The 15,516-nt window shown below is 39.7% G+C and overlaps 2 protein-coding genes across 7 annotated transcripts in view; one reads left to right on the forward strand and one right to left on the reverse strand.

Moving 5' to 3' along the window:
- The window catches only part of LOC125767477 (MOXD1 homolog 1), a 46,433-nt gene extending 31,431 nt beyond the window's left edge, over positions 1–15,002 (reverse strand). The window contains exon 1 of the mRNA XM_049434083.1: positions 10,398–15,002. Within this exon, the coding sequence (XP_049290040.1) occupies positions 10,398–10,784 (387 nt within the window). The 5' untranslated portion in view covers positions 10,785–15,002. The remainder of the gene's footprint in view (positions 1–10,397) is intronic.
- Positions 1–15,516, forward strand: part of LOC125767512 (uncharacterized) — a 41,496-nt gene that overhangs the window by 8,924 nt on the left and 17,056 nt on the right. The gene's annotated exons all lie outside the window — the stretch shown is intronic.

The raw sequence follows: 15,516 nt of genomic DNA on the forward strand, positions 1-15,516 counted from the left end.
GTTTAGGATAATTAAGTGTTTCCGGAAGTAGCGATCCCTTTGAGCGCTGCAGTACTAACGATGCACTTTGCTTCTGGTCAAAGCACCCGAGCAAGAAGTTGCACGTGCGCGAGTTTTTGTTGCAGAAAATGAAAGGTGGACGTGTTTTTGCTAGCTTATCTGGTCTCCATAGTGTGCCATTGAACCGCTCATCCTTTAGACCTCGGGTCAAATAAGCGTCGTGCTGTAGTGTACGATACAATCCATCCACAATCTACGGTCTCCTATCCGGAATTCTTCTCATGCTGGGTAAATTCTCCAGAGTGTCAGTGTTGCAATGTGAACGTTCGCATTTGCTGGTAGACATACGCCGTTCAGTGAATAGTGTGCAGGACTTCCGTCAGAACGGCAGATATGTTGGGCTTGACGTGGTGTAGGTCGTTTTCAGCATGCATGGCGTCATTCATTTGGTTCGCTGACATTTAGTAGTGGGTTTCCAAAATCAATAGATTCACTAGGTAGTAGGGATGCTATTTGAATTCGAAGTATTCCTTTTTATTTAATTTTTTCGAAAAATAGAATTCTTAGCTGCTAAATAATCGTGATAGTGCTGTTATTGAAAGAAAATGTTGTCATGAAAATGTTTTATAAATATTGGTATCAGTGAAAAAAAATATGAACTCCATACAAACATGTTATTCATATCTGTATCAGTACAGAAAAAAATACTAATTGGTAATCTCCTAGTGATTGAATTTTAAACAAAAAATCTACAAAAATCTTTCAAATCATACATTCAAATGTGATGAAAAATGTGTCGTTCTGATGACAAAGGACAAACACAGCAAAAAAACAGCGTTGACATCGAGCATCCAGCCAGAAACTTTAGCCGACAGGATTGTCCAGCAGGCAACAGGAATGATTTATTAACGAAACGATGGTGCCCAACAAGCTGCAAGGAAGAAAATTTCAACCAAAAGGACACTTTTGTTGAAAGTCATTTTTTGCCGATTGTTGCTTTGTGTGTTGCTGATGACAGCAACAATCATCTGCAAAAGAGTGTAATGTATTTCTACGACAACTCGTCCTTAATGTGATGTCACCACCGAAACCAGATTTGAAATCGATAAGTCGTATAAAAGCTAACATTAAATAGAAATTGTTTATTTACTTTACTAAACACCAAGCTAATTTTTTAGCAGATTTTAAATTTTATCTCGGAAATGAATCGTAATTTTATATTTAAAAAATAATGTCATTAATTTATCAAATGTTAACTCCCGAATCAATTTCGTAGGTACCTATTAAAGTGTCTCGATTAATTTAAGTTGACAGCGCTAGCAGAAAGTCACCATTTTGATTTATGTTTTTGCTCATACTTTGCTTACCTATAAAAAAAACAATCCTTTTTGAGTCAACAAAAGCGAATGAGAACGTTCAGCTCACAAAACCCTTTCATGGTGGAACACTGTAGCACCTTCGGTAACAGATGTACGATTTTGTGCCTGTCGGCGCACATGGCGCATGCAAATGGAAAATTGGAAGTAAACTACTTCATTCTGAAAATCGATCCCAGGTAAAGTTGTGCAAGTACGGCACCCAGAGTGAGGAAAAAATTCAATCTAGCAGTAAGTGTATGCAAATGCGTTTCAATGAGAGCTAAAGTGGTATAGACGCGTTGTGGTGATTGAGATGTTGTGGCATATTTTCGTTATTCCGTGGAGGTAGAGCGAAATATGATGAGTACGAATTCGTGAAGGGAAAATGATTCATGTTTATGCATGCGTTACTCGTTTTTGGAAAGGAAATATTTTAACAAATCAATGAATGGCTTTGTATTAGTTTAGTTTAACTCCCATTCTACAATTAGTATTGCTATTGACACAACTTTAAAATGTTTTATTAAAAGAAAGCTTTCAGGAAAATAATGATACACACACCGCATTAAAAATATAAAAAATCCTTAATATACACCTACTTGAACTGAGTTCAAAAGAGTTATGGAACTTACTTACACCCTGAGGGCACACCAGCCGGAAAAGCGTTTTTTGGATGGACCAAATTTTCCGGCCAAACACCCTCCTGTGACCCCTCAATCGACGCGTCTCGTCGAGAGAAGCGTGGAAAAAATCTCTTCGAACATCTACCTCCTGCCACCCGCCACCCTGAGGGGGAAAACTGCCGTGAAAATCGGGTTTTCCATGTTTTGACTGTTTTTAGCCGGTTTACAGCTTTGGGCTGTTGGACGGAAATGCGCGGGTCGAAGTCTTTTACCTAGTTCCTACCCCAGCCGATTTTCAAAACCTGAGGACACAACGGTGGAAAAGCGTTTTTGGGGGAAAGTAATCAAAACCAGACAAAGTCCTTACACCAATCGAGCTCATCGCATCAAATCCCGGTACGCGGGACTGGCTATCCTATTTTCCTAGTATTTTCAGGCCAAGACCTTCTGAGGTTGTAGTGCTACAAAACAGAGACATTTTGCATTCCTCACTTATACTTACACTTTACATTGCCTTTTTGTAGTAGCTTTCTTTCTAAACTTCTCCTCCCAAAAATAAAACACGACAAAAACACATCCCTAAAAATAGTAATCGTACGCCTTCAGCTCAATGATTGATGCGCTAACGAGTTCCGGTGCCGATGTGTTTATTTTCCGCCATCCCAACCTGTCACATAATGACTGTCCCATCATCGGAAAATGCTTGACAAATCCGATTATACACGGAAGTATTTGATCGTACAACATATTGGCCCGCAAGCTATTAAAATTGCTTATTCTTATCTAATATTACGAATAAGCATATAGGTATTAATTACAACTTCATACCTTTCATACCGACCAAAAATATAATTATGATAAGATGATAAGATATATGAATACCCATAAAGAGAAAGTTTCTTATAAGTAAATATTTAAACCTTGTCTCTCGTCTGCTTCTCTTCATTACTCATTTCTATGCAGCTGTTTGTTTTCTTCAAAAAAAAATCAAAGCTGATGCGCATTTAGCAGCTCCCACATACATCGCACATCAGCTAAGGAGGACGGGATTTACATTCTCGAGTGATTGAGCTTCATTAAAAGGAAGACATAATCAAACCCCTAGCTCGCTCCCATCTTATCGCTCCACCAAGCTAACACCCTGCTTGCAATGTTTATGATCCCTTTGAAGCGTGACTTTATCCTCGGAAACTGAATTTTTGGCTAAGGCTGTGAACGCCTCCGAAGGCAAACGATATGGTACGATATTTTTCACGCTCGAGCAGGCGCTTTCGATATATTAAGAAGAAGATGATGATACAGGGGGTCGGTGTTTGTCCTGGATGGATCGGGATCATTGCGTTTGCTTTTGTAAAGTTTTTGGTGGTATAGAAGCGTGCAAAAATGGCGCCTTTTCACAAAAGCTGTTGCTAGTATGTAAAGCATGATTGAGTCGCTTTGGTGTACGTGAGTGTCACCTAATCATGCGGAGCTAGGAAATAGCAAACGTGTGAATAAGATTTGTTTACTTTTAGGCATAGAAAGGATATAAAGACTGCGTAAAAGAGCCTAAATAATGATTCGCTGAAATTAATAACGTGGAAGGCAAGAAGACACACAAGAGCGATGTGAGCAAGTTGTAAAGAAATATACAAAAACGAAGTAAATTTGTTTTACTAAAAGGTACCACGCCACCCTTAAAACTAAATAAAAATGCTGTGCAATAAATTACCAAATGAAGCAATCTGGTCGTTGCATATTAAACGTACCCGGCAAGGAGGAAGACAATAATTATCATAAACACTACCCTCACGACCATCGTCGGATTTATCGTCGGTTCGAATAAATCATATCTTTTATCCGCCATTCTTCGGACGCGGAATTATAGGAGCATGCTTCAAACACAAGCAAATCACTTCCCATGAAGGAAAATGCAACATTTATTGCTAGTTTTCCCAGTGAAGTGCTACACCGTCAAAAGAATGAACTTGGCCCCAATTCTCGACGGTGCGCTTCCCAAAACGATTCAAAGACAAACTTATCGAGCGGAACTAAGTTCCAAAACCATAAACTCTCTTGTCCGTTTTTCTTCCTCCTCGATTAACATCCGGTCAACAGGGCCTTTCGGTTGAGTCGTGGCCTCACCAAAATCTTGCAGAATGATAGACGGAAGAAGGGTTTAGATTAGCAGAACAGCAAACAAAAATACACGAAAAGTAAATCAGAACACCCATGTCAAACGAAAACTGTAAATAAAAAAATGCTTACCGTCCCGTTTTAATTTAAAGCTTTGCGATAAACTGTCCTAAAGGATAGAGCTTTGATTCGATTTCGGTGTGGATGGTAAAAGGGTAATAATGAGTGGGCTATAAATTTTTGCGTTCCCTATTCTTTATGGTACCATGCAAAGCGAACGGGAATGGGCTTTGGGATGGATCCGTTGATTGGTTTTATATTTATATGCTACAAACAGATTCGGAAAAGATTAGAGATAATTCCAAATCACATAACAGGGATTTTTCATCTTGGTTAAGCATTACCATAGCTCTAGTTAAACGGCTCCAACGATAAAATGATTTTGGTTTCAGATAATGGTATAATTTGTTTTTAAATAATTGCTTACAAAAGGTGTTTCCTACCTCTTTAACGTCATTCCAAATGTAATGGAGAAAATGCACAACTTTAATCCAATTTGAAGTGATTATAACCGCACGGTATTTGTCATGTAATTAACATCTGCCCGATTTTAACCGACGCGGTTAATGCCTCATTTCGGTTTGAACATTCCATCCCTCATTCATACGAAAGGTGACCACAAATACACGGATTTTAAATGACAAATAAAAAACACCTGCACACCGGAAATGGGCCTCTCTGCGTGTCGGGTTTGTTTCCGCACTTATCTTAAATGTCTGTTCATGCAAATAAGTTTTTTCGTGTGAGTTTTGGAACCGCTGTCTTTTTAATATGAGAAAGGTTCAATAAATTCATTTAATATTGTTGCACGTTTTCTACCACTGCGCCGAGCAACGAATTAGAATATTAAATTTTGACAAAAAAGTATACATATTAACGTGAGAAAAAGCGCCAAAGCGTCTTGTGGTAATTCATTCCAGATGCCGTGGTTTCGCTGTTAAGCGTAGGCATTTTGACGTACTGTTAGATGGGGGAGAGGGCATCGAGTGCATGGGAATGAGGCTGTGCTGTGTAGCATATTTCCATTCTCCTTACGTATGCACCACACGAACCGCTCAGTGGCATAATTTCAGACTGAGCTTCTTGAAGAAACTTCAGCAACGACACGATACAGAAGCGCAACGCAAAAAAAAACCAACCCCAGAACGAAGGCTTCTGTTATGGGGCTGCTGCTATGTCTTTTGCCAAGTGAGTAGAAACATTCTTTATCCATCCTTTCTACGCCGTATTTTTTTGCTATGTTGCGAGCTTTTTTTTGCTTTCTTTCCGCAAGAGCTCATTCACCAAATTCCATGTACCGTGAGTTGAAGAGAGGACCGTTGCTATGGATGGAAGGAACGCACGTGAGCACAGATCCGGGAATCAATTATTAATGTCGTTGACTGCAACCAAACCGTGAAGATGTAGGTAACCGAAATCATTCGTACTTGTTTTGCTTGTTTTTGGCAAAATGATCATCAAACACACTACTGAGGGTAAGGGCATTCCTGATGTTGGGGGTATTATCTTGGCAATTTGGATGCTTGCGAATCTTGAGTCTATGTAGATTGTGGTGAAACTGGTAAGGTAAAGGCCAACATCTCCCTATTATTTTGTGACTTTTTGCCGGATCAACGTGTGTCAATGTGCAATTAACTTGGTAAACGATGTTCTAGACGACCTGGGCGAAGAGGTCAGGTCAGTGCGACAAGAGCGAGTTTAGTCATTGGGATATGTTTCGAATACCTAAGAACTCGTATGTGCTCCGTTAATAATACATTCAGAAGTACATAGTATTTTCTTGGAATATGGCCCTAAAATATTGTGTCCTATTAATTACATTCAGCAAATAGTTTTTCTTGTACAATTGGCTGTTGATTTCCATCCAAGCTTCACAATTTTTGCGCTCAAACACAGTCAATAGGCGCGACGACGACAGAGGCAGTAGGCAACAAACTAAGCGTATATCCAATTCAATTATCCAATTGATTGCCACTTGAGCCTATTAGCTAGCGCATTAATATTCCTCTCACCATCGAATCACGCACTCGATCTGCGGTGGTTGAGGTTCCTGAATGTGTAATGTATCAGGGGTTGCTTTCCTTTCGCTCACCTAAATCAGGTAGCTCACCCCCAAAAAGCTTTCTGTTACGCGGAATAAAAATTCTCCCTTCAAAAACCCCAACCGCTTGTACCATCCTTCGAAGAATTTGCCTTCCCTCCGGTCTCCAAGTGCTTGAAAAAACAATACCCCCCAGTTTTTTTTCTTTTCAATGGCACATGCAAGAGGGCTCAAAGATTTGGGCTTTTTCACAGACCTGGAAGCTTCTTTCCCGGGGTGGACGTACTTAGTATTCAAGAAGCGCTACCGATTAAGAAGGTGCTGCTTTTGCCGCCTCGAAGCGCTAAGTAGCCTGCAGCTCGGTAGCGGACGCGTAGTTTGTAGAGTGTTGCTTCTGCGGTTACAAGACGGTTTGGCTGAAAATTTCCAAGAATCTTCCTTGCCGTAACAAAAGTGCTAAATCTGGAAGGTAATGGGAAGAATTCCTGAACAGGTAATTTCATTTTTCATACCGAGAGTTAAGCTGAGGGAATGTGATTTGGCTTTAGCTATTCGTGGATTGCATTACGCTACTATGTCGCTTAAAAACTTTGCGAATTGTTACTAAAAAAAGAAAGGTAATTCCATTCGGATAAAGCTATGTTTTACTTTTATCGCCGTTGGTTTAAGTGTACGGAATAATTTCTAATAATGTGGGTGTAATAATTGATTAGATCTTCATACCGAGAATGATGCCACTCAAAATGATAGTCAAGGTGCTTACATTTTTAAACACTTTTTCGAAACATTTTAAATAAATTTCCTTTTAGATGATTGCAACGAAAAACAAAACACAACAATTACAACAATATTGTTGTCTGAATTTGCAACAAAATCGTTTTTTCATAATATTTTTTTATGCTTTTCGTGATTTCGGCATCACCAAACCAGTAAGTCAATCATTTCGATAGCATAAGACCAATCCAATCAGCTGCCCAAACGCCGGATCAGCAGGAGTCAGTATTCCGATCAAATGGTTGACAGTGGTGATAATGGCCTCTTTTTTTTGTTAGCGTGGAAACATGGAAGTCAAGCGCATAGAAAACCAAAATGGTGAAGGCCAACAATCGATATGCACATAAAAAAGGGAGATGAACAAAACCCCGGTAGTGTGGCTCGTGCTGTGAAATATCGATTAACTTTATTGTATGGAGATGTTGATGGGTTTTTGCATGATATCACCAAGGAAGTTTTTTCTACAAAATGTATTTCGCAACTCTTTTTAAGTAAATTTAAATTAATTTTTTGTCTACTACTTTGGACGCATTAATTAGAGGTATATTTTTAACATGTCCAATAATTAACCGGAAATCTATCAGCTGGATACTAAGCAAAGATGTAGACAATTCAATATCAGCTGCATTCTAAAAGCCATAATGAACAACATATGGTACTTCCTTTAGAGCTTGGTTTTTAATTTGTTAAACTCTTTCCCAAGTCGTGCTATACATGTAAGGGAGCCTTTTTTCTCATATTCCACAAGACAGTCTTGCCCTATGTCTTAAGCAGTGGAGAGCTGAGATGCGCACAATTTGCCTGTCCTGTAGCATTGTGTAACCGGAAAGGCTTCCTTAGGCAAATATTTCTTCATCTATCTCGCAGCAAAAAGAAAGCTATAAAAACCACACACAAAGAAAGGACGCATTTGGGATTCTTACAGAACAGTGGATGTTCAAAACAAATTCGCAGATGGAGCTATGCGTAAAGTTTTTTTTCCTTCACCTTTCAACGTTTCAAATTCACGTGGTGCAACACTATCCGTAAACTGTTACGCAGCTTTGACTGTATGCTCTGCACACCCATCAAGAGGTCTTGATCGAGCTACGACCGTTTTGCAGCTGCCGCGCGTAAGCAACCGCAAAACGAGCCCGGCCCTTAAGCAAAGAGGGTCAAAATAAACAAAGCTACAGAAGGGAACCGAGGGAAAGAAACATGCGTGACGGGCGGAAAGACGTGTAAAGTGGTCTGCAAGGTAGGCAAATGTCTTTGAACAACGGAACAGAACATAAGGCGCTTCCGAACAGCTGCATACTTCCTCTCTCGCTCTTCGTTAAGGATTATTAATGACGGGATAGGAGAATGAATGTTTGTCCGACTGAGTGAAGAGGGAAATGTTTCAGAATAATACGATTCTACATAAAACTCAAGGAAAAACATGAACCTTGGGTAAGTTTAGAGTTCATGAAGAAGATGAAAACTTGCTCTTGTTAGGAAATAATCCGTAAAAACATTACGGAAAACTTAATAGAATTTGAACAATATATAACTTTAGTACTTGATCACAAACAATATTTAAAATAAAACAGTAACAAAGGAAGACAAAAGGTTAATAATTTTACACGCAACCTGCCTTGGTCAAATTTGTAAACTTTATTAATCGTATTTAATTATGAACCGGGGAAATACATTGGACGCGCGCCACGATCTCTTCTGCCGGGCATAGATCGTAACGACTTTGGGAATCGTCTAAAATCGTACGCTTTTGCCGGCATTTTATTCAGCCCGCTTTACGGACTGTTTCACTTGAGTACCGCGACCGGAACCGGAATCACGTCTAAGGCCCGTGCCGCGTTCCGCACTCGCGAGCACTCGTGACGAAATTGATTGCATTTGGTACCGAGATGCGGAGAAAGATGTAACGAACTAATTAAACTAGATATTATCGACGCGTAAAGAGTGGTACCATAGAGCAGAAAACAAAATAAACAATAAAAACTGAAAACGCTGAGTAAGCTTGGAACATTTGTAAAGCAAACGTAAAAAGAGTGTGGCAAGTAAGAATGCGATTCTGTCTGCTTTTGTTCTGTTTCAACGTTTTACGTTTTTATAGTACGCTTATTACAGTCATAAGCATCTTAATGAGTAAGTTCGTTGTTTCGCACAATCATACTAATCTACTTATGCAACTCAATTTTGTGTTGATTATTGAACAAGAATAATTCAAACAATACAGTACAATACAAGAAAAGAAGAAAAATAAAACAAGAATTTTAGAAATTAGCTAATGAAATGTGTAAAAAAAAACAAATTAAAAGAAAAATAACAGCATTTAGCTATAATTGCCATAGAACTTTATAGTTTTGTTGTGAGTTGTGAGACAATTGCAGAAATCGTTTAATAGAAGTAAGAAATTATTCTGAGAAAAGGCAAAACAATAATACGATATTGTACGTTCCATACCATTCAACCACAAAGGGAGAACGAACCGGCTCAAGCAATATAAACGCTCTGGCTACAGAAACTAGAAAAATAGCGAATTATTGCTTTTTTCTGTATTCCCTGGAAGTGATTGTTTGCTTTCCTACCAGCTTTGGTTATGCGCAAAGGTCGAGCAGACATCAGTGACCCACTGAGGCTGAACATCCCTGTCTAGAGCCGGACGTGGGGAAAGAAATGGAGGAAATTTAATTTACAAATCCCGGAAAGAATCGTCACATTTATTGAAGGCATAGGTATCCTTCGTCCGAGAGATGTGAGATGAAAAACGAAAAACATGCGAGAAACAGGAAAGGTTTCCATTTTATCACCACATTCTTGCACCCTTTTTTCAATACCGAATCGATGGTGTGTCTCGATAGTGGTCATTTGATGGCTACAGAACTTCATTTTCTGTTTCATATCAAATAGCATACTTTCGTATCCCGTTCGGCATGCTTGCACACAGAACGGTTGGTTCGGTTTTATCCTGCCTGGATGACGTCCTGTCGGAACTTCGAATAAGATTGAATTGGGTTGGTCAAATAGTATAGTCGGTAATGCCCAGTTTAACGCAGCAGCTGTCTGAGAAATATCTTTCGTTTCAGCCATGCTTCCTGCACGTATTGATTGTGTAGCTTTGGATAATTTCAGTCACAGATTTCCAGCTATTAGACATAGATCGATCTGGATCGTTATGTGATCTAGAGAGCCAAAGAAGTTCTAATAGTTCAAGTGACATAATGCTATGAGTTTAGAAGCAGGTTAGGACATTTAAAAAATTGGTTAACATGTTGTTGACATGTGCTTTAATAAAAATGATGGTATCTTTCTGAGCAAATTCCTTTGCTTTTTAGGCTATTAGAACTTGATAACCTTCTACAAGCCTAGAACATCACAAGAGTCCCTGTTATACGTCGGAAAATTGTTCTGAAAAAAGAAATCCTTGCCACTACGATTACTTACCAGTACGTTCGGTTTTCCGGTACGATCGTCGACCCACACCAGAACCAGATCCGACCCGGCCATGTGCTCCGACCGATGGGAAAACCCGAGTCCCATAAAACCGCGCGTATTGGCCGTGGCTGTAAACACAATGTCCTTCTGGTCAATGTGCCAGTCGAGCGTATACAGCCCGTTCGGGTCCATCGCCTCCGACCGGGTCCAACGATGATGGACGGGTTCGAGTTTCGACGACGCAGCGAGCCCCTCGGAATGTTTTGGGATCAGCACCAGCACCAGGAGCAAAAGTGCCAGCTGGACTGATAGTTGCCATCGTGAGGGATGCTTATAATTAGTTAATGGACCGCAGCCATCGAATGGTTCGCGAACTTTCGGTACACACAGTGCCATTATGGTTAGGCTAAACTGGTTTTCCTTCTTCTTACTTAGCACAGACCACGGAGGAAGATTTTTATTTTCTTTTTGCTATTCCAAATGCTTCTCACTCTTTTTGGATTAGGTTAGATTTTCATACACCAACTCACAGGAACTCATAACCCTTTAAAGGTTATTGGAATGGTAAGGGCTGAATGGTAATAAGCTAATTTTCAAAACAGCACAACACACCGCATGTACAGCACAGGTTTTTCCAACACATTCGCTCGCATACACTCGCTTCTATTATTTCCAATCGATCACATGCACATCTTTGTTTCACTTTTTTCGGTTGTTGTTGCAAGGAACAGAGATTCGGTCGGTAAGAGATAATAATCAAGCACTTATTTTCTTTAATTATACCATCAACAATAATTTACACTCTCACCGATTTCGATTCCATTCTCTAACATTCACAACACACCAATGAACACACTAAATAAAGCTTCCTAGATAGAGAAGATAGGTAGGTAAGAATTTGTTTTAATTCTTTATCCGCAAGAACGCACCATAATCACTGTTTTAGGGTTGGTGAAGAGATGAGAGAAGCGAATAATAATCACAGCAACACACCGGGGGTATCGAATTATTCACTTATCGATCGCGGCCTTAATTAGGCTTATCTTTTTTCTTCGCTATTCGCGATCGAGGATCTGTGTCTGCAGCCGAAAGCAGAAGCATCAAAATAAAGCGGAACCCAAAAGCAAGACGTAAAAATAAAGATAGAAATCGAATTAGCAATGCAGGCCACCGTTTTTACTGTGTTCCCAGCAAAGCGAAGGTATGCAAATTATTAATTTGTGCCTTTTTATGCTTTGTGTTTTAATCGAGAAGGTTATTTTTGGCAGCGAAAAGTGTCTTTCGCGCAAATCACTTACGCTAATCAATCCTCTGCTCTGCGACGAACGCATCGCAGTGGAACAGACGGATATCGCCAATAATGCTGGAATTCGATTTAAACATTAACGCTTTGCTGTGTTTCCTTCTAAATGCGGTTCGTTGACATTTGATGAATAGCTGTCATTGGGGGATGATTTAATTTTCGGATGGTTATAGTTCATAATCATCCGGCCATGGATTTCAGGGTTTTTTTTGCCGCACACATTTGCTCCATTATAGAGGACACATTGCCAAAATGCTAATGGGATCTTCCGTTCCTTGAAGGCATCTTGTGCTGTCTGTGTGTTCTTTTTTTTGTTGTCATAGCCCATCCACTCGGACGCCCAAAACCGTGGGAACTGAAACTTGTTGCGAATTTTTCTTCCCCACACGCGATCACCACCTTCTACATGATCGCTTTTAGCTTTCGGTTGTTTGATTATTCTTTAGGCGAAACGCTGTGTTTGTGTATCCCTCTTCTTATCCCGGCACGACACAAAACTCACGGCGACAAAGCGCTGCAAATCTTTCCTTTTTTTTTGGTTAGTTTTGTTTCCCCATTCGTCGTTGGATGATGCTTTTACACTATTCCGAATCGGAAGACAACGTAAGCAAGGAGGATAAACAGAACTACAAACTGACAAAAAAAATCTGCGTCTCACATGCACTCCCGGGTGGGAGATGAACGATCGTGCAAAATCACAACACAGAACAAGCAGCGGACAAACAGCAAACAAAAAAAAAGAATGACAAAACGACACACTGAACTTTTCTTCCGTGAGTAATAGCTAATCGTAAAGCGTTTAAAACAACAGCCACAGCTTTATTCCCTTTTGTGGGAGAATGAACGATAAAACGGTGCAGTAATAAAATTCACCAACCAAATACGCGAACTTAAAAAAACTTCTCACTCGTACGAAACGGCGCAACAGGCTCGCTAACACGCAGCAGCAACAGCAGCAACGACAAAAGACTCCTTCAGGTTTGCCGGTTTCGGAACATTTGCTTTAGGATGCGTGCGCCAAGCCGGCTTTGACCGCGGGTAGAGGCACATCTGCGCCCAGCAGAACCACACATAATACGCACACAACCATAACCGGCACAACATTATTCTCTTGCCGTTCTTGTTTTTTCTTCGTTCCTCTCGCTTTGTCTCTCTATTCCGTTTCGTTTTATGTTACCTTTTATGTTGCTTCGTTCCGGTGTATTCTTTTTTGGGGGGTAGTCGTTTTTTTTGTTGGTTGCTGTCTGTATGAGTGGATTGTGGATAAGGGTGTTTTTCTGGTAACAGCCATGTGCGTGATGGAAGCTGCACTACCCGTTCAAAAGGTAACGTCACCGGTAAGACGGTAAATTATTCCGTAAAACTAAGTTTCGTGTCTAGTCTCACGCCGAAGTCTCTTATTTCATTTTTGTTCTATTCCAATGTTCTGTCTAATTTTTGTTCATTAATGTCACCACAGTTACGATAACTATTCGAGTTTATTATTCTTTAAAAACTATTGAATACAAATACAGATAAATGTAGACTTCAGTAAATGTTTTTTTTTTTTTTTTTTTAACTGCTGCTAACATTTTTATCTTGAGTGTTAATTTCTGTTACCCGCTTGTCGGTCTCACCGTGCACACGGCAGCATTTAACGAGAAGCTGACAAAAACTGCGGGACAACATCATATTTACCCTCTACCGTATGTTGCCCGCGGTGGTGGCCTTTTTAAACGCACCCTGCACCAACACACACGCACTCAGATCCGGGCAAAGACGCCTTGTCGAGTAGATCGAACGAAAGCAAAACGGAAAAAAGCACTCAAGAAGAAGGATACCATTTCCTTCCAGGCGGCACAGGACATGTGGTTGAGGTCCCTTTTTGCACACGCTTCAGGGATGGAGAAGGAATGGTACGGAACGGGAGAAGATGCATCACATCCAGATGCGTTACATGCAACGGCACGGTATATGTAGCCGCGAGGGGAATTCTGGCTATGAAGATAGAGGAATGAAAGCATCGTTTCGGAATATCTCGAGTGATCGTACTGTAGATGGAGAGAAGTTGGCCGTAAGAGTCTTGTAATTGGTTATAAAATGTGTCTTCAAACGGACAAAGACGCTTCTGTTTTTCTAGGTTAACTGCTCGATGAAGGATCATTCCAAGCTGTTCTCATTGCCGGGAAATAAAATTAGAAACAAATCGTATTTTTATACAATGCATTTGTCTTTTTGTACACAAGGACATTGTACACTATTTGTCTACCATTTGTCTACCGAGCATTGCAAAGGATGATGCGAAGAATTCGAGGGAAGAGTTTTTTTCCCGATACAAGGACAATCCTTGCATTGCTCGGTTGTTGGGAATTTGCGGAAGTAAAATTATTCAATTCAAACATTTCATGGAAACTGCAAGAGAATCATTTGTCATTCCTGGCAAGTTGTTCGCTGATGCAACGACCACAACTTAGAATCGTTGCACCAGCAGCAGTGTTTACAATGAATCCATCCGTTGCCCTGAATTTCCCAAGACAAATTTGTTACCATTTGTTTTGAATAATTTCCAACTAATCTTTTCCATTCCACTGGTCTTTGGGAATGAAAATTTGTGAGTAATTTGGTTGAATAATAACTTACTGCAATATTGAAACGGTTATTTAAAACGATTCGTTCTTGCTCCAACTGGTTCCATTCCATCAGGAGAAGCTTCTCGAATAATGTAGCTAAAAACGTAATCTTAAAAAAAATGGTCCGCGTCGTTTCCTTCCTTATTGCCCCGAGAATGTGCAAACGTGTGCCTTAGCACATGTGCAGCTTTTACCTTCCACACCGGCTTAAAATTCGTAAACTCGCGCAGAGCATGGCACGAACATAGCCCAGGGAAAGGACAGCAGCAGCCACAACGGTAACGAAGCATGAAAGGACGAGGAAGAAAGGAAAGGTGAACCCGATAACGGAAGGGGCGACAATGTAAAGCCAGGTGCGTTTTGGTGGTTTTGCGAACGAATACTCATACATACACATGGTATACATACATACATATGCGAGAGCACCAACAACGTTCTTCGGTGCGTGAAAATTATACTTCTGGATCAATGCGCATTAATGAGAGGAAATGAGAAGGAAGCAAGGGTCGCTTGAGAAACAGAGAAAAATCATTAGAATTCGTTAAAGGGTGAAAGTCAGAGGTGCTAAAATGCAATCGGACCAGTTACAATTTTTATGATTTTTTAAGCTCAATTTCTTATAAAATTTATAAGCTATATTTAAGTTTCATTGATGCACTTTTCAAATTTGGCGATAAATAACGGCTAAAACTATACGAAATTTGAATATTGTCCAACTTACCCTGTACTTCATTGTGTTTCGAATTCCTTAATAAAAGTTAACGGTAACTATATAAAAATTTTTTCCATGGAAGAATAATTAATTTTATGCCCTTTATAATTACTTAGAATATATTTTTTTATGAATATTCTTTTGAAGAATATCTGAGACGGCTGGAAATGATGTTGGAATAAATACTTTCCAGCAATTATGGCTTCTGCATAATACACTTCGTTCAGCTATATTTACCTGCTAGTTGAATATAGCTTTTCGCAAAAACTATTTCTGATTTCATTTAATGCACTTTTAATGCAGTTTGCAATGCAATTGCATTTATTTTAAATTTTGGCTGCATGCTGAAACTTATTGTAGTCCGCATGCAGCCATCAAAATGATCTGCATTTAAATGCCTACCTTTAGGCGCCTTTCCTCATCTAAAGGATTTTAATTGAATCCGGATGATATTGCTACGAGAATAATGTTATAAAATTTATAATATATAATATTAAAAAATAA

Source organism: Anopheles funestus, chromosome 3RL, assembly GCF_943734845.2.
Source record: "Anopheles funestus chromosome 3RL, idAnoFuneDA-416_04, whole genome shotgun sequence".
NCBI classification, from domain to species: Eukaryota; Metazoa; Arthropoda; class Insecta; order Diptera; family Culicidae; genus Anopheles; species Anopheles funestus.